Source organism: Heloderma suspectum, chromosome 4 (genome assembly GCF_057233095.1).
Source record: "Heloderma suspectum isolate Gila_16-S chromosome 4, 16-S_ref, whole genome shotgun sequence".
In the NCBI taxonomy this organism is placed as follows: domain Eukaryota; kingdom Metazoa; phylum Chordata; class Lepidosauria; order Squamata; family Helodermatidae; genus Heloderma; species Heloderma suspectum.
The window spans coordinates 267,653,239-267,671,636 of record NC_139461.1 but is presented as its reverse complement, the minus strand read 5'-3'; the positions used below and the strand labels follow the sequence as shown (position 1 = coordinate 267,671,636).

The 18,398-nt window shown below is 46.7% G+C and overlaps 1 protein-coding gene across 5 annotated transcripts in view; it reads right to left on the bottom strand.

The window, feature by feature from the left end:
- CHD6 (chromodomain helicase DNA binding protein 6) overlaps positions 1-18,398 on the bottom strand; it is a 160,345-nt gene that overhangs the window by 38,144 nt on the left and 103,803 nt on the right. For 4 of the 5 annotated variants that reach the window (XM_084853779.1, XM_084853783.1, XM_084853780.1 and 1 more), the window contains 12 exons: positions 16,587-16,673; positions 14,471-14,605; positions 11,681-11,802; positions 10,584-10,827; positions 9,676-9,852; positions 8,836-8,979; positions 7,694-7,949; positions 6,981-7,191; positions 4,130-4,325; positions 3,046-3,210; positions 2,688-2,867; positions 135-245 (listed from right to left, as the gene is read on the bottom strand). In XM_084853779.1, coding sequence (XP_084709905.1) covers positions 135-245; positions 2,688-2,867; positions 3,046-3,210; positions 4,130-4,325; positions 6,981-7,191; positions 7,694-7,949; positions 8,836-8,979; positions 9,676-9,852; positions 10,584-10,827; positions 11,681-11,802; positions 14,471-14,605; positions 16,587-16,673 — 2,028 coding nt within the window. The remainder of the gene's footprint in view (positions 1-134; positions 246-2,687; positions 2,868-3,045; positions 3,211-4,129; positions 4,326-6,980; positions 7,192-7,693; positions 7,950-8,835; positions 8,980-9,675; positions 9,853-10,583; positions 10,828-11,680; positions 11,803-14,470; positions 14,606-16,586; positions 16,674-18,398) is intronic. The other variant, XM_084853781.1, reaches the window with a different exon arrangement.

Here is an 18,398-nt window from a genome sequence, read left to right as displayed (position 1 = left end):
AGTGGATCAAAGCCTCAATACAACCCTTAACCCTAACACAGACGTTAACAGAGCTTGCCGAGAACAGCTGTCTGGGTATGTATGTTTGTGCATGCATTGTAGTTGTGTTTCCAGAACAGGAACATCATAATTACCTTTTCATTCTTTGCATCTGTATCCAGCTCTGCTATTTTTGCCCATTTCTGCCAGAAGTTAGGATCATCTAATGAAATGTCAGTTCTGTTTCCAGAAGCAACAAAGCTGGCCTGGGAATGAAGTGAAAGTTAATAACTTATAACTCACACAGCAGCAGAACAAAGTAGCCATGCATCCCTTATGCACAGCCACAATCACACATTGACTCCGAGACAAATAATGCCAGAGTGAAGTCAGAGGATATGGTACTTGGATCAGAGAGCTGGGGTGGGGAACTGGTGGCCCTCCAGGTGTTGTTGGACTACAACTTCCATCACCACAACCACATGCCATGCTGGCTGGGGCTGATGGGAGCTGGAGTTCAAAAATATCTGAAGGGCCACAGGTTCCCCATCCCTGAATTACAGCATGCCCAGCAACTAGATTTCAATGGAAGAGCACAGAGGGACAAGCTACTTTGAAGATATAGCAAGCAGCTGTATCTGTGTTTCTTTCTTACTCTAAGGCACGGATGGGCAACTTCTGGCCTACAACTCCCATCAGCCCTTTCCAGCATAACTAATACCAGGTCGTGGTCTGAAGGCACATGAGGCAGCCACCTTGCTGAAACTAAGCAGGCTTGGTCTGGTCAGTGCTTGGAAGGGAGACAACCTGGGAATCCCATGTCACCACCATGAGTTCCACAGTGGAAGAAAGGTGGGACATACTGCTCTGATGTGAACAGCCTGATCTAGACCCTAACATGGGGGCAGGGTATTGTACCCTTTTGCCCCACACTGTGATCCTGGTCCAGGGCCCCCCACTTCTAACTGTCACTGCCAAAAAGTTATCTATTTCTTTTAACAATACCCAATTTGAATTTCAAAGGATTCTGAGAAGAGCTGAAAATGGAGTTTTCTGGATAATTAAATGTACCAGGCATTACATCTACCTACTTTGGTTTATAAAGCTGATAGCAGGTTTGCTGATAAGCTGCAATTCTTCAAAACCAAAAACATACTGGCTGTGTTTGGATTAGAGATTTCAGAGGAATCTGCAACTGATTCAGATGAGTTCAGATTCCTATGAGTGTCAGGATTCCTTTAGCCCCCACTCTATTTCAACGCCGAAAACAAACACAGATGAGAGGCTTCAGTCTACAGCTTTTAATCCATTACTTCACGGGGTCATAGAGATTAAAATTCTCAGTGACTCTCAGTCTACAAAGGATTGCCTTCAGGGAATTCAAAAGGAAGTTTAGAGAGTTCCCCGCTGTTTGAAGAGGAAGGCGGTCTCACTAGCCTAACTTAAGGGGGGGAAGTACCTCTCTCTCGTGAGGCTTCTGAACACAGCTTCTCACGCAAGGCCAAATGGGTTGACCATCTAAGTTCTGCCCCTGCCTTCTCTGTCTTTGCTCTGTGCCTGCGCCTGGCATCTATTAGATCAGACTCTCCAAACTCCCCCTCCTTCTGTTCGCTGTCTCTCACAGGGGTGTGTGAAGAGGAACCCTCATCCTCAGCCAGCTGGGTATTTGTAACCTGAGAAGCCGGCCCAGTCATGCTATCCCACTCCCTGCACTCAGAAACATCCCTGACAATGAGTCTGACCTGCAGATTCCCCAGCAGACTGCTTTTTTTCGAGTTTCATGGATTCCGCAGACTTAAGGACCATTCTCATAATTTGGGGGGGGGATTAGCACAAATGTGCACTTACGCGTATGCACACTAGCACAAGTGTGTATTTGCACAAGTGTGCATTAGTGCAACTGCAAATGCACATTTGCGAACAGGAAAAAAAATTCTCATACAACCCTAAAAAAGTCCGATTCCATCAATGCGCAGATGATGGAACAAAAGACACCTGACAACGTGTGAAACACAGATGGAACAGACTGAACAAAACCCGTACATCCCTAGTTTGCACATCGCCCTAAACCAGCGTTCCCACAACATGGTACCCTCCAGATCTTTGTACAAAAATCTCATTAGTACAGGGAAGGCAGGGAACATGGCTGTGGCGAAGTCAGGAGACAATAGACAGAAACAACTCTAATTAACCTAGCCAGCCATTCATTCATTCATTCATTCATTCATTCATTCATTCATTCCATTTCTATACCACCCAATAGCCGAAGCTCTCTGGGCAGTTCACAAAAGTTTATCCCTGTCAGAACTTTCTCCTCCCTTCTTTGCCCATTTAGCAAAGATACCCACTGCCCAATTGCAATTCTGGTTCATAACCCTATCTTCCTAACTCCACTGCACTCCTTTAGGAGCCATCAGTAGTGTCACAGGAAGAAGGTGGGATACTAGTTGTTTGAGAGATCCTAGTTGAGGATGCAATGGGGCATGAAGGCAGGAGAAGTTCAACCTTTACGAAAACAAGTGCCTGTCAGAATCGGAGAGGGCTTGTAGAAAACAGCAGGGCTGGGCAACAGCTAGAGACTCTTGCCATCCCATTCGGCTCAAAGGCAGGCTCTCTTTTGGCAGCATCTTCCCAATGAGAAAAGAAGCGTTTTTCACATTGAAGGCTTAGCCAGTTTTGTCCCCAGCCGCAAGACAGAGCACACTAACCTTGGAAAATGTGGAGCCCTTCCCTTCAGTCTGAATAGTGATGGTCTGGGTTCTGCGCTGCAGGATTTGGTCAATATCTTCCTCACAGAACTTGGAGCCTTCATCTTCCTCATCCATCAGAGCCCCATAAGCTCCTTTTCGCAGCAAGTCTTCGACCTCCATCTTAGAGAGCTGCTGTACCTTCCAGAGAGACAGAAAGACAGACCCTGAGCTTGGCTGCAGAACAGAAAGAAAGGGCAGGAACTCTGGCAACTTCTAAAAGTAGGTTGCCATGGGACATCTCTCTGGAGAGGAGGAAGAATGAAGACGAGCACAGACCCCCCCCCCTCAAGGTCCTGGCTCTTCAAGGCCCCCTTACCCCGTTGTTGCTCCCCTTCCGGTTTATGTCCTGCAGCACTGCTTTGTCTAAGCCTAGCTTCAAGCTGGCCTTGTCAAACATCTCCCGTTCATAGGAATTCCTAGTGATAAGGCGATAGACCTTCACTGCCTTGCTTTGCCCTATCCGATGGCAGCGAGCCTGAGCCTACAGAAGAAAGACATCACGCAAAAGAGAGGCGGCAGAATGGGGGGGATTAGGCTTCCTTCAAGGACAGCTCCTCCCCCTGCCCCAAAACCTAAAGCCTACCCGCCTCTATGAATTCATTACATCTGGACCCACCCAATGAGATTAACAATATGAAATGCCATCAAGGTGCCAGCATAAAAGATTATATTCAAACAACCAAAGAACCAAGTATTTTAGGGTTTCCAGCACCAAGTATTTTAGGGATTACTTTTATTCTTAATTACTTTAATTCATACAAAACCCACTGAAAACTAAAAGTGAATATACACCTGAAGCCTAAAAATGCACATACATATGCATATACATCCATAACTAGATACCCTAGTTATGAATGGGGAAGAGATTTGTATTTGTGGTTCATGTCCCTTCAAGCACCATTGCCTTCCAAGTAGGAATAGGGGAGAAATTCATTTGGTTCGCATTTAAATATGAACCAACATAATTTGAAGTTCCTGAACTAAAATGCAAACTGGAATGCAATTACACCTCAGTTTTCACACTTCTCTAAAATTTACGATGCAGTTGCCTGATTTTTTTTAAATGTGTACAAAAACGTACATTAGGGAAATTGTACACATGCGAAATTGAATACATTCAGAGAAATGTGTACAAAAATGCCTATGAATTTCCATGCAAACATTTTGCTCAAACATTTGCAAACTGATGTGGAAATGGGACAGAACAAACTTATGCTTCAAATGTTTGAAAGTTTTTGAAACCAAAACAGACAGATTCATCCATCTCTACTGCTGAGCAGCTGAAATTCACATTTTTCCTGTATGCTCTACATAACCTTTACCCACAGAGAGCACCGAGTCTCTGGTTTAGCCACATCCCCTTGGGCCATCAGTTCCCATCCCAAGGCTGTTGCTAGTACCTGCAGGTCATTCTGTGGATTCCAGTCCGAGTCAAAGATGATGCAGGTGTCAGCAGCAGTAAGATTAATACCCAGCCCCCCGGCCCGTGTACAGAGCAAAAAAACAAAGCGGTCTGAATCCGGCTTGCAGAAGCGGTCGATGGCAGCCTGGCGTAAATTCCCACGCACCCGCCCGTCAATGCGCTCGTAGGTGTATCTGTGTAAACCGGAGGACATGGGTCACTGTGGGAGTAACATAAAAAGGAACAGCAGCACCATACAACTAGGGCCTTCTGTCTCCAATTGTGGCCAAGGTAGCAACAGAGCAGTGATTGGAATGCTACCTGACTCCACTACCTTAGTCCAGTGTAGTGATTATGAACACTAGCTATGAAATGACCATTGCAGCTCAAATCTCGGGCCAGCTACAAACTCACCGGGTGGCCTTAGCCATGACAAAATTTCTTAACTTCAGCCCAATATCTGTAGTAGAGCCAGTGTGATGTAGTGGTTAGAGTGCTGGACTGGGACTCGGGAGGTCCAGGTTCTAGCCTCCGATCAGCCATGAAGCTCACTGGGTGACTCTGGGCCAGTCACTGACTCTCAGCCTAACCTACCTCACAGGGTTGCTGCGAGGATAATATGGAGAAGGGGAGGACTAGGTAAGCTGCCTTGGGCTCCTTGCGAGTGGAAAGAAGGGGGGATATAAATGTAATACATACATACATAAAATGAGTCAAATACTACCAGCCCACTTTACATAAATGCTATATGGATTACTGAGAAAATGTGTATGAAATGCTTTGAGGCCATGCAATCAAGTGCTAAAATTTCTTCTTCTTCTTCTTCTTCTCCTTCTTCTGACACATGCACAGGAGCTAGGAGAGGCTTCAATACCAGCAAATGCTCCTGGTACACCAAGACCACCCACCTCTCTGCAATTCTATAAAATGTCAGCAAAACTGGTGTCACTCAAGTTATTACCCTGCAGCAACTTTCCCCAACCTGGTGCTCTCTAGATGTGTTGGACTGCAACTCCCATCATTCCATATCAGCAAAAATAAAGGCCATACATCACTTACTCTGGCAGCAGCTCCTCTGCCCTAGTAGGTAAAGACCGCTGCTGCCAGCTTAAACGATATATTGTTGCTGCCCAGGACAGGGCTCTGGCTGCTGCTTCTCCTTCTCTCTAGCACATCTTCCCCAACCTGCTGCCCACCAGATTGGTTAGATTGCAACTCCCATCATTTCATGCTGGATGGGAATGATGGACACTGCAGTGCAACACATTTGGAGGTCACAGGTATGAAGGAGGATGCCCTATAAGTACTCTCGTAACTCCACCCAAAGCCTTCATTTTTCTTCAGGACTTTGGATGGTGCTACAATGGCAGAATTATGGTCTTAGAGATGTTGCAAAACGGCCGAGAGTTAAAAGGGCAATACTTCCAGCAAGAGGTTCCAGGAAAATTAATACTCCAGCACAAAAACTGCAGCTGCAGTGAACAAACTGGCAAGTCTAGTTGCTCTAGAGCTGCAGGGTGCTTCAGTCCAAAGCCAGGATATCTCTTTCTCTCTCTCTCTCTGAAAGGACACCAATATTCAAAAAGTAGTCCTGCAGCAAGATTACTACTGCAAAGAGCTGGAAATTCAATTCTATAAATTTTGAGGCACAAATGCTATGTAACTTTGAAAAATGCTGTAAATTCCTAGGTCTCAGAATCAAGGTTCTAGGCAGCAGCCAGGCACTCTAATGCCCAGGATTTTCCCAGGCGTGACACTGTAACTTATGCTATTTCTGATACTACTTCGAGTAGGCGTCTTCCCTCCTCACAGTCACAGCCTGGAGAAAGATTCTTGGTGATAGCTGCAAGATTGCTGCCCAGGGGCTGAAACTCTGCCTGGGAGGTGCTTTTAAGGCAGCAGTGCCTGGTCCACATGGAAGGGAAGGTATGCACTACAGAGGAAGTAATAAACTGCAAGACAGAAGGCTGCTGAAGCTATCTATACACACAGAGAGGAAGCAACAGCATAGATCACAGAGTGACTTGGCACAATTTCCAGTCTGTTGCAGCAAAAACAACCAAAAACTCTTGTGGAGACTAAGACATTACACTTTCATGGACTAGAACCCACTTTATTGGAGTGGACTCTAGTCCATGAAATCTCATGCCATAATAAATGTGGCAATTCTTTAAGATACCACACAACTCTTAATAGTTTTAGAGTGATATGGGAATTATTGATCTGTTTCTTAATTAGGAACATATGAAACTGCCTTATGCCAGTTCAAGGCTATTAGTCCATAGCCCAATGTCATCTTCTATGTCTAGCAGCAGCTCTTCAGAGTCTCAGGCAGAAGTTCTTCATATCACCTGCTACCTGATCCTTTTTAACTGGGGATGTCAGGGAATGAACTGGGGCCTTCTGTCTGTGCTCTACCATGAGCATGTCTGTGCTCTACCACCGAGCTGTGCTTCCTCCCTTCTCCATCCCCTGAATTATCTGTAGGCACTAACGTCCTCCAGGGTATTGGATCAGGGGCAGACTGTGACTCATATGCACAGAGGAGAATGGATACAGGCAAATGAGATGCAAGAGCTCTGGGTTTCGTCTTGCTTTCACAACATGGCCCTTCACTTCTTCCCTCCAAGGGAAAGGTGAGAAACAGTGTGCACATAGGAGGAGAACTCCAGGGGAAAGGGAAAGCTAAGGGGATGAAGAAGAGAACCTGGGCAGAGGGTGAGAAGAATATGATACATATGCATGCATTTGGAAGATGACAGTACAGCCTATCAGCCTGGCATGCTCTGGAAGGGTATCACTGATCCAGGTGATGCTCTCTGTGGTGCGAGCTCCTGGGCTGTACTGACCGCCTCTGGATGAGATAATCCTCCAGGATATCAAGGCAGCGCACCATCTGGGAGAAGATCAGCACCTTGTGCCCGCCTGCAATCAGCTTCGGCAGCAGCTTATCAATCAACACCAGCTTGCCTGCTGCCTGGATCATTGCCTGCAGCTGGAAGTCAGGAGCATCTGGGCTGTGCGTTTTTCGGAAATCCTCCAGGATCTTCTCCTCTGCCCCTGGCCCAGAAAGAGGGGGGAAAACTCACTAGGGGCTCAGGTTGTATGAGTAACACTCAAAAGCACTCCTACCACACATCACTTCCAGCAGAGAGCTTTAGGTGCCGCTCTTTATTGCCTACCGTGGTTTTTGTAAAGGAAATGCAAGGAGGGTGTAGGAGACACTTCCTAGACCTTCTACAGGCACACACTGGCAGATTTTCTTTCCATGCATGCACCCACTCCATCTCTGACCCATCAGCAACTGGTCCTTCTGGCAACCACAGCCGTTGATTGACAGCAGTGTGTTAGTGCTGCCAGGCCACACAGATACAAATAAGAAGTAGTGGTAGTCATGACATCACCATCCTAAGGAAAACCCCATATATCTACTAGCAAGAAGGTGCCAAGAGAGAGTCCCCCTGTCTACTGATGATGGGCAAAGAGGAAACTGCGGTGTCATCACTTCCCCATCAGAAGGCCAAGTGTGCTGGAGTGTCCAGCTCCCAGCCCCACCCCTTACCATTGATGAGGTAGGGGTGGTTGCAGCACTTGCGCAGTTCCATCATGGTGTTGATGAGGTTGGGCATGTTGTGCTGGTTAGCACCTTTGGACAGGAAGCTGAAATTCTTCTCCAGGATGGCCCGATAGTATTTCTTCTGGATGTTGGTCAGCTCTACCTCAATTATGGTCTCCTGTTTAGGCGCTAGATTCTTCTCCACATCATCCTTCAGCCGTCGCAGCATCATGGGTTTCAGGAGGGACTGGAGCTTCTTAACCTGCCAGGTTGAGAAGAACGACTAACTAGAACTGTGCTTATCTAGAACAGTGCTCAGACAGCAACTCCGGGAAGTCACATAGAAAGGCTCTCTGTGATGCCAAGCCCAGCACATTGGTCAAATAAGTAACTGACCAGAACTCAGCCTTGTACATTCTAATGTTGTGTATGCAAGTTTTCCTGCTCAAGACTGGCAAAAGGAAAAGGAAGTAGATGGCTTTGCCCTCATGTTAGGGCAAAGCCATCTACTTCCTTTTCCTTTTGCCAGTCTTGAGCAGGAAAACTTGCACATGCAACCAGTATACACAAGGTAGTATACGTATGCCTAGAAAGTTGTTTTCTTACTTATTGTGTAGGTGCCAGTGAGTGAAAAATGGAATTGTGTGTGAATAGGGTCATGTGCAAATAAGCAACATGGCTTCCAATGCAACTGAGTGTGGAGATTTCTTGGGCACATGTAAAGCATATCATGTTAGCATCTGTGTGTTGATGAGGACTATGATATTTGTATATGAAGGATGTTAGGACATGTTGAAAAGGGTGCCTGGGAATGTTGTGTGTGTAGTAGTACTTGGATGGGGTGGCGTTCTCTTCAAGAAAAACATGTCAAGGTGCAAAACCAAATACTAATGGAGATCTGCTTTGCCCAAGAGAAGAAGGGGCATGCCATAACTTGGGCAACTCTCTGCTTCACCAGATGTTTGTTTACATTCATACAGTTTTGCTTGCCCACAGAATACCTACTGCTTCCAAGGTCTTGACCCAGTAGAGCACTCAAGCTCATCTCTAAGCAATTAGCAATTCAACCCAACCTGCACTTTCTAGGACTGAACTGAGCCCCTGCTCAGCCTCAGCCAAGAATCAAACCTACAAGCCTTCCAATTTACCTGCTCCTCTGTCTTGAGGTCCCCAAATTCCTCCAGGAAGGCTGTCTCCGATGGGAACTGCTGCGGCTCCAAGAAGTTGAGCAGGCTGAAAAGTTCCTCCACTGAGTTTTGCAAGGGTGTCCCAGTCAGCAGCACTTTGTGTTCCTATTCACCATGCAGGGAGAAATCAGGATATGACACTTGCTGAGATAACAGGATGGGCTGGACTCTGCTCCTGCATTGTGCCCCTGCAGGGCTTTTGCTTCCAGAACAGGCCACTTTGCTGGTGAAAGAGTCTGCTTTTGATTGGGTATTCTCAGTCTTTACAATAGCACCTGTTCTGCCCAGGCCATTACCATCTGAGGGAGATGCAAACATAACTTTGCCAAGACAAATGGCTCTGAGCCATCTTCCTACAGGAAATTTTTCAACTTTTCAAGCTGTTTGCTGCAAAAGGCACTCAGAAGGCACAAGGTTTGACTGACAGTTTCATCAAGACATTGCAATTCTCCTAAGGGTATAATTGAAAAACAGTGTGGAGAAACGCTGTGCTGTCTTTGCCTCTAGTATGCACATGAGGGAAGTAGCACGTAGCTGGCTGGCAGCTATAAGAGAATATTCCCTTTGGCGCCTTTGAGAATCATGGAATGAAGTACAATCTTTTACAACACACCATAAACCTCAGGGCTTGTGCTGCATTATAGCAGAGCAATATCTTGGATACAGGCCACGGTACAGCAATGAGAGGAGTGTACACTCACTCACACACACGCATGCACATCAGTCAGCATCTTTCAGATATTCCTGCCATGGGCAGGGTCAGGGTCCCACAGAAGAGTGACACAATGAGGAAATTCTCACCAGACACATGAGTTTCAGTCCTTCGAGTAATTTGCAGTTCCTGTTCTTGAGCCGATGGGCCTCATCAATGACCACACAGCGCCACTGGATCTTCTTCAGCTCCGGGCAGTCAGCCAGGATCATCTCAAAGGTGGTGATGACTACGTGGAATTTGAAGAGCCCTGGAAGAGGGCTGCCCTGAGGATACCAAAACAAGAGGCGAGAATTTACTCTCTAGTACACGAGCCAGGACTGATCAGTTAAGATTAGTCTGTTTAGTGGTTCTTGGTTGAGAGCTTTCCCAAAGTATTTGGAACCTGAAAGCACCATTCTCAAAATCAGCAAAAGGGGACTAGTAATTTCCACTTAAAGCCGAAGCCATGGAACTACATCAGTGCTACTAACTAGCCACCACCAGTAACCTCAGTTGCCAATACCTAGCATAATTCCATTATCCATATATTAGATATAATACTGAGCATATCCATAACTGCACAAGGGGCAACACTAAATTCAGTTTGATCCCATTGAGGGACAAGCAGTCCATGCCAAGTAAGTTTCTCCCCAAGGTTTCCAGGTGGTAGGGTTCCACTCTCTGCTGTCCAGCCTCTGGGGCTATAGTAAAGCAGTTTGTTTGAATCTGACAGTGGGGAAGAAACAGCCTGAATCCCACTTTCAGGGTCCCCCAAAATGGACTAGCACTGAGCCAGCTACAAAACTCACACAGGCCCAAATGTCTTACATGTAGATTGGCCTTTTGGATCAGCTCTAGGCTGAGACTCCCAAAAGCAACAAAACCCCTTTCTTGGCAAGTGATACACCACCCCCACCCCACTTTAGAGCATCATGGACAGACTTGCAAGCCATATTCCCAATGGAAGTGAACAAACAGCAACACGGTGCCCAAGGATGGAGTAAGCATCACAAACCTGCACATCCCGATACACCATCTCATATTGATGGATCATCTGGCGGCTTATCTGGCTACCGTGGTACACAATAGCATTCATCTCTGTCCACGTGCGGAACTCTCGCTCCCAGTTGGTGATGGTGGAGAGTGGGGCAATGATGAGGAATGGACCCCGAAGGCCCATCAGGTAAATCTCAGAGAGGAATGTAATGGACTGGATTGTCTTCCCCAAACCCATTTCATCAGCCAGAATGCAGTTTTTCCTGCAAAAACACCACAAGCAGCCATTAAAATAGGGGTCAGATATGGCCATCTTGGGGTCCCAATCTGGCCCCGTGAGTTTCCTCAGAAGGCCACGGCCCCTTTCCCCAAACCACCGATTGCTGGGTGGTTTCCCGGCTTCTGTGCAGTTTTCCCCCCATTCTAAAAGGTTGAAATTCCTCTCCTAAGGCTTAGTGACTGGCAGGAAGAGCTTTAAGGTAAAATATGCTGGGATTTTGGTTCCACCCCCTTTTGCCTTTGCCTCCCCTTCTGCTTTTGCCTTTCGCCCCACCATCCACTGGAATGGAGCCCCCCAAAGCTTCCCTGAAATGGAGTCCAGCCCTTGGGCTGGAAGAGGTTCTGCACCCCTTCATTACAAGCTCTGGGAAGCACACTGCTGGGCAAGGCCCCCTGGAGACAATTCCTGGCTTTAACCCTGACACAACACGTTACCAAGGTCTTTTTACTCATCAGGTTTTTACTCATCTACCTACTTTGAAATATCCTTCTCTGTTCTTAGGGTTCATTTCCACATCCCATTGCAGTGAACACCACACATCAGCAAATACAGATGGTACATACCCACAGACATATGCAGCAACACGTGTACACACTGCTGGATTAACTTCCCATGTTGCATATTTCCAACAGTTACACATTTCTCCTCGTCTCCACATTCTTCGCATAGGTTATAGGCACATTTGCACCAGCTATCCTGCTAGTGCCTAAGACGACAAGCCAACAATATCCCCAAAGCCAAGCTGAACTCTTTTAGCCTCTGGAGTGTCCCAAGAATAACTCTTCATGTAACTGATGACGTTCACTAAGGATGCCCCTGTGCTATCTGCAACTCACCTATTGTACCAGTTAAAAAGCAGCCAGTTCATTCCCTCCAGCTGGTACTCCCGCAGTTGGTTGTTATTCTTATAGTCCCGAGACTTCTCCAGCTTTTGCCAGGACTCAGAGGCAGGACGCTCCTGAAGGGAAAAACAGAGAGGAGTACAGTGACTGGTGCAAAGACTACATTTCTCTTGGTCAGGTTATTTCCAAAACTGATTGCAGCTGCTAACTAGATCCTCAGTGTGTCCTCTTCATATTCCACAGTAAGATATATTTTATGTATATGTATGGTATTAGCTACAGAATACCTGCCATGCATTCACAGTTTTCAAAGGGCTGAAAAGGAAAAGGCCATCAAACTCAAACCACCACTCTTACTCTAAGGCAGGGGAAGTGCTGTTGCTCAGTGGCAGAGAACATCTTCTGCATGCAAAAGGTCCCAGTTTCAACCCTTGGCATCTCCAGGGCTGGACATGACTCCTCTCTGAAACCCTGGAAAGCCAATACCAGACAGTGTAGACGATTCGGAGCTAGACGGACCAATGGTCTGACTCAGTATAAGGCAGCTTCCTACATTCCTAGGATTTTCCACACATCAAATTCCTATGGATTGACCTATTACACAAGGGGAAGCAACCAATCACAGCGGCCCTAAAGCTCCACCAGGACAGCCTGTTATCCACAGTAACAAAAAACAAAGGAAATGGACCAGCCTCCCTGAACCTGGTGCCCTCCAGATGTTTTGGACTTCCCCCATCAGCCCCAGCCAGCAGGGCCAATGGTCAGGAACGTTGGGAGCTGTTGTCCAAACAACCTGGAGAGCACCGGGTGGGGGAAGGCTGAAATAGACCCTGGCACACTGAAGGAGGTGGAAAGGCAGGAGATCACAGCACTGCGGTAGAGTCCCTGACAGTGACACAAGAAGTTCAAATGCTGAGGAGAATGGCATGGGCTTTCTGACTTAATAATTTACAAGGATACAAGAAGTGACATTATCCTGGCACTGCTCTACGACTACAGAGCGGGGAAGTAATGAGACGTCATATGTGAAATGCTTTGAACGCTGGCAGTGCTCTAGTAGCAGTAGTAATAGAAGTAGTCATTCATCAAGGCATTAATCAAGGCAAGGGAGAGGATGTCCACACAGAGGCTTCCCAAGGACGGAGCAAGGTTTCTCATCCCACAAATGAGAGACCGTTTCCATGGGTGCGGAGGGAGCTTTATTTCCCTTCCCCTCTTTGGCCAGATCACATCCTGGGAGCCTGGTAAGGTACCTAGCAATGCCTGTTCCCACAAGTTTTCCCACAGGGGCTCAGGGCACAGAATCAGTTAGGGCACTCACGTGAGTCAGATCACATTGTGCCACAGAGCAGGAATTAACAAGGTATTTACAGAACAGAAAGTTTTGGATGATTCAAACCATATCCTATAGATGAAGGGCTTTAAAAAAAAATCAAGCAAACAGGGTCTGTGGCAAAATTCCTTTCTGATCAAAAATACAATAGTCAGCACATTTGTAACATAGTGGAACAATGCAACATAAAACACTAGGTCTCACTACTAAAACGTATTTTTGGCCCTCTGGCACAAAAATATCCCACACATGATCTCATCCAGAGTTATGAATTTCCTGGAGGAAAGTGATTTTCCCTTCAGAGGTAGGCAACCTGGTGCACTCCAGATGTTTTGGACTACAATTCCCATAGTGACTCATAGTCACTGGCCATGCTGGCTGGCCAAAACATCTGAAGAGCACCAGACTGCCTACTCCTGCACCATGGTAAAGTATGGTAAAGTATGTCCAACTGTTCATATTCCAACTTCTTTGAGGGTTAGGAAAGAGACCAGGCACCAAAAAGGCCACTGAGCAAATGCAGCTCTGCTCACAGAGAGTAATGTTTGAAGATGTAACTCCTGCTCTATACACGTCTTCACAAAAAAGGAGGTGTCATGTTGTGTCTTTCGGCACAATCTTATAACGTTCAATGTGACTTACTGCCAGATGTGCATAGCACTGCAACCTAACTAACTGGTGAACAAATTCTCTTAATGGAGATTCAGTGAAATACACTGGGAATTTTGCCTTATATCAGATTGTTTGTCCATCTGGCCCAGTATTACCTACTCTGACTGGCAGTGGTTCTCTTGGGTCTCAGGCAGAACTCTCTCACATCACCCATGACCTGATCCTTTTAACTGCTGCTGCTAGGGATTGAACCTGGCATCTTCTGCATGCAAAGCATGTTAATTACCTCCAATTATTATTGATTATTAAGTAACTACCAAAGTTTATTGGCTTTGCCTGCTACATTTGTGCAGATCCCCTTTTTTCCACTCATGTCAGAGAGCCAATAGTTTCAAATCTTCATGCCGAGCATAGCCCCTGTAAGCACCCCTGCACCACCTCACTGGAACTCATGGCCCACAAGTCGTGAACAGGTGCCAACACAGGGACCATGAGCAGCCAACGGCACCACTGTGTAACTTGCCAAGGTGAGACCAGCAGGTGCTTTGCAAGTCATCTGGATGAAGGTAGGAGAGGAAAGCTCAGTAACAGAGGAAGGTGACTGGCCTCAGCAGAAGTGGCAGGGAAAAACATGGGCAGGAACAACAGCATAAAAGGGACTGCCAATTTGGGGGAGAATCTAATACTAAGGCAGCTTTGAAATCGTGAGATAGATGAAAAGGTTGAATTGCAGCTGTTAAACACTACATACCAACATCTTCCTGAATATGCGATCAATTCACGCACAAGTAACTCCCCACCCACCCCATTCACAGAGCTACAGCTTCTTTTATGCTTACCAAGGACCTGATCTCAGGTGGGATTTGCAGAGACTCAAACTCTTTGATCTTCCCAGGGTCAACATCTTCCTCCAGCTCCCAAGTGCTCTCCTCATAAGGCAACGAGCACCACTTCACCAGGTAGTGAGTCACCTCCTGCAATCCAGGAAAAACAAAGGAGATGCAGCAAGGGCTCAGAAAAGAAGTGACAAAGAACAAGTGACAGGACTCCTTGGGGAAACGTGCTCCATACACAAACCAAGAAACACAGTAAGCCTAGGTGAGAGCTTTAAGCAAGCTGAAGGAGGTAAAAATCTGTTACATAAATCCTTAAATGGAAGAGAAGGGGGGGATTGCATCAGGACTAACAGGAACTGAATGCTGGGGTGTAATGATGCCTGACACAACTGTATAGCCAGCTGTCATAACAGTCTTTTGGAAGCAGAGGAGGCTCTTTGTATAAAACACACACATATCTTAACTCAGCCGTGAGCAGAAGGAAGATCTGCTGGTTGTTGGGATTCTTGCAAAGAATGCTGTAAAAAGTGGGCATTGGTCTGATCCAGCAAGCTTCTTCTTAAGCAAGCGTGCATACTCAGAATACTTAAAACCTATTAGTTATGCCTTACAAAATTACAAGTGTGCACTTTTGCTTTATAAATTGAGAACATGTTGATGAAACACGGGGATCTTAGCTAAACTGCAAGAATGAAGTCAGTCCCTCCCTGCTTAGCCAATAGAGAGAGGAGGGAAGGGGTTTGCTAGGTTGAAAAGTAGTGGACATGTTTGTTCATTCTTCTACCACTGCTTCAACAGGTAGGGGAGACAGCAAGCTAACTGTTACTGGAAAAAGCAGGAATAATATGGACCTTATGCCAATACCACGCCGGCTCCCATGCATAGGAACATAGGAAGCTGCCTTATAGCTCAGTATTACCTACAGTGATTGGCAGTGGCTCTCAAGGGGTTCAGAAAGGGCTTTTCCCAACCCTACCTGGAGATGCCAAGGTTGAACCTCCTGCACGCAAAGCATGTGCTCAGGGCCAGCGTCAGTGCCTGGAATCCTTGGGAAGCTGCTAAGGATCCTGTGCCCTTGTAGGGCTTACTCCTCATAGGCCTTGGGGCTTCCTTAGTTTTTCCCCCGCAATGCCTGGCATTCTGAGCAGTACGAGGCACTTCAGTCTAGCCACCCTTTATATTTTCTACAATGCCTCTGACTAAGCATCACTCTGGGGCACTGTGAGAAATAAAAAGGGAGGTGAGAGCCAGCCACCTGATACTGCTTGGAGAGCTGCCAGTGCACATAGGTGAGCCCACCAAGGCCCACTAGGTGAGGAAGAGGACACTAGAGGACATTTTGCCCAGGCCCTCCCCAGAGCCTGGCCCTGCTGGTGCTCTACCTCTGAGCTACAGCCCCTTCCATGAAGCAGCACAGCAGCACAACAGACTGTACTGAACTACCAAGTGGATTCCCCCAACACCAACTCCAACCCAGGGCCACCAGACATGACAGATCTCCCATAGTAGTTGCGCATCAGCTCAAAGGAGAAGCACTTTTATGGAACTATCCTTTATTTATGTATCAGTGGCTAGGGGAAAAGGGAAGGAACGCATAATATCTGGAATGAATATGTGTGTTTCCACATTGGGAGAATAAAGGAATTTCAAAAAATTGCTGTGCCATGCACACTTAAGAGCTGGGCAAAGCATGTGAAGCTCTCATGCTTCTTTTCTGTCCATCCTGCCTTCCTCTATCCAGCTGGAGGCCTTGAAGCCTCATTCACAGAACATACATGCATCAAGAACAAACTGCCAGAAACCCAGTTTTTCATCTTCAGCAAGGGGAAAAAAATTAAATGTGTCCTGCAGAGGCTCAATGCTGGGGACTCAGACATCCCTGCATTTCATTTCTTGCAGTGTTTCTGGCACTGGGCTTGCTGAGTCAGCAGAACAAACTGCACAGGCTTCTGCAATTACCATGCTGTAACACCACTGGCAACTCACAGACAGATGGTGGGAAAACCCTAGATTACTGCACTTAGCTCCTACCACCTCCCACTCCATGGTCAGCCACGGAAACGGAGGGACTGGGAAGCTGTGAATTGCAAACTGCTATCATGCCGAGAACAACATCTACCTCCCCAGTGTCGGAGTCCTTTGTGTGAGCCACCTCCAAGATTCTATCAACTTCCACGTAGTCTGGGTTGAACAGATCTTCATCAGGCTGGCAGAATAGAAAACAGAACAGAGGTACATCAAGACAGGCTAAAATTAGATTGGAGGAGGAGGAGACAAAAACAACAGCTTCTGAAGCCATTAAACAAGGGCACTGATGATCAGGGCACAAGGAAGCCACATCAGCTGAGGCAAGCAGGTGTTCCTTCTCCTGCCCTAGTCAGGAGGGAAGCATTAATTCTTTGGCCAGCAACTTGTTTTCTTTTTTTAACTACAGAAGCTATATTACAAGAACCGAAGGCCCAGCAACATTGGTTCTACCTACTGGCTCATTCCCACACAAGCTAAGCTACAGGCAAAAGACTCTTGGGCAGGCCCTCCCTCAGGATTCTGGTAGAAACAACAAAGGCTTTGGCCACAGAGGCTTTGGCAAAATTTTCTTTCTGTGCCTCAGCTGCCAACTAATGCATAACCCAAGACACAGGCAAGTGGAACTACACAGCTAAAAGGAGAATTCCACCCAAGCCTCTTCTACTGCTCATGCTGGGAAGGGGGGAATTCAAAAGAGCCCTTTGCCTGTGCGACTTGGATAAAGATGTAAAGGCTCATGGGGTAGAAAAAACAGAAAAAAATAACAAAATGGATTTTCTTCAATTCCAACACTACCTGGAACTGGTAAAAATGGAAGGGGAAAAGTAGGAAAAGATCACCATTCACACGAACACACACACACTTCTCTGGTTTTTACCCTCAGGCGTTCACATCTCTAGAACAGTAAAAGTACATAAATGTGAAAGGGATGGGGTATTCCTTGGGATCTGGAGCAGCATTGGGGTCCAGATAGGAAGCAGAGATGGCATAACTGAGAGCTGAGTGCAGGCAGCTTATAATGCAAATTTCCCCCTCACTCTGAGGGCTGTTCATACAATACACTAACCCACACTCAGTGGTTGAGTGTGGGTTGTTTTGAACAGTGGGTTGTTTGTTGAACTGTGGGTTATCATGTTGTCTGATCACTGACAGGGTGGCTTAATTATGCAGTGTGGTTTATTTTCTCACACAAGCCACCTTGAAAACCCATGGTTTGTTGTTGGGTTGTTCAGGGTAGTTAACAAGCCACACTGCATGGTTAACAAGCCACCCTGGCTGCATTCAGACAACATCATAACCCACCCTGCAGAAAATGTGCTGCTTTCAGACAACACACTAACCCACAGTTCAAAACAACCCACACTCAACCACTGTGTGGGTTAGCGTGTTGTGTGAACAGCCTCATATCCTGCCCAATTTTGAACAGGGTCTGCCCCCTATGAAATGGGGCAAAACTGAAATGGGGTTTGCACCCTGCCACCACTACAACCACTTTCCCTGCTAGTTTCTTCCCATGCCACCCTCCCCACTGCAAAAAACACATTACCTTGGGAAAAGCACTACATGCCTCTGGCAGGAAATAACACTCCATACATCATTTAGAGCTGAAACCTTACAAGGCCTCTTGTCTGGAAGGGAGCCCTTTGGCTCCATCCTCTTGCCCACAGTAAATGTGTTTTGGGGGAAGGGGGGTGATGAGGAAGCTTGGGAAGACTACCAGGGAGGGGTGCAATGGAAAAACATTAACTGCGCTTTTCAAGTGTTTGCATCAAACCCTTACCTGAAGGACTGTCTCCTCACATATACACCTGCCCAGACCCCAAAATTATCTTCAGAGGTCTTTCTCCAGGAGCCCCTGCTAAATGAAGGGAGGTGGGTGGCTACTAAGATGAAGGCCTTTTCT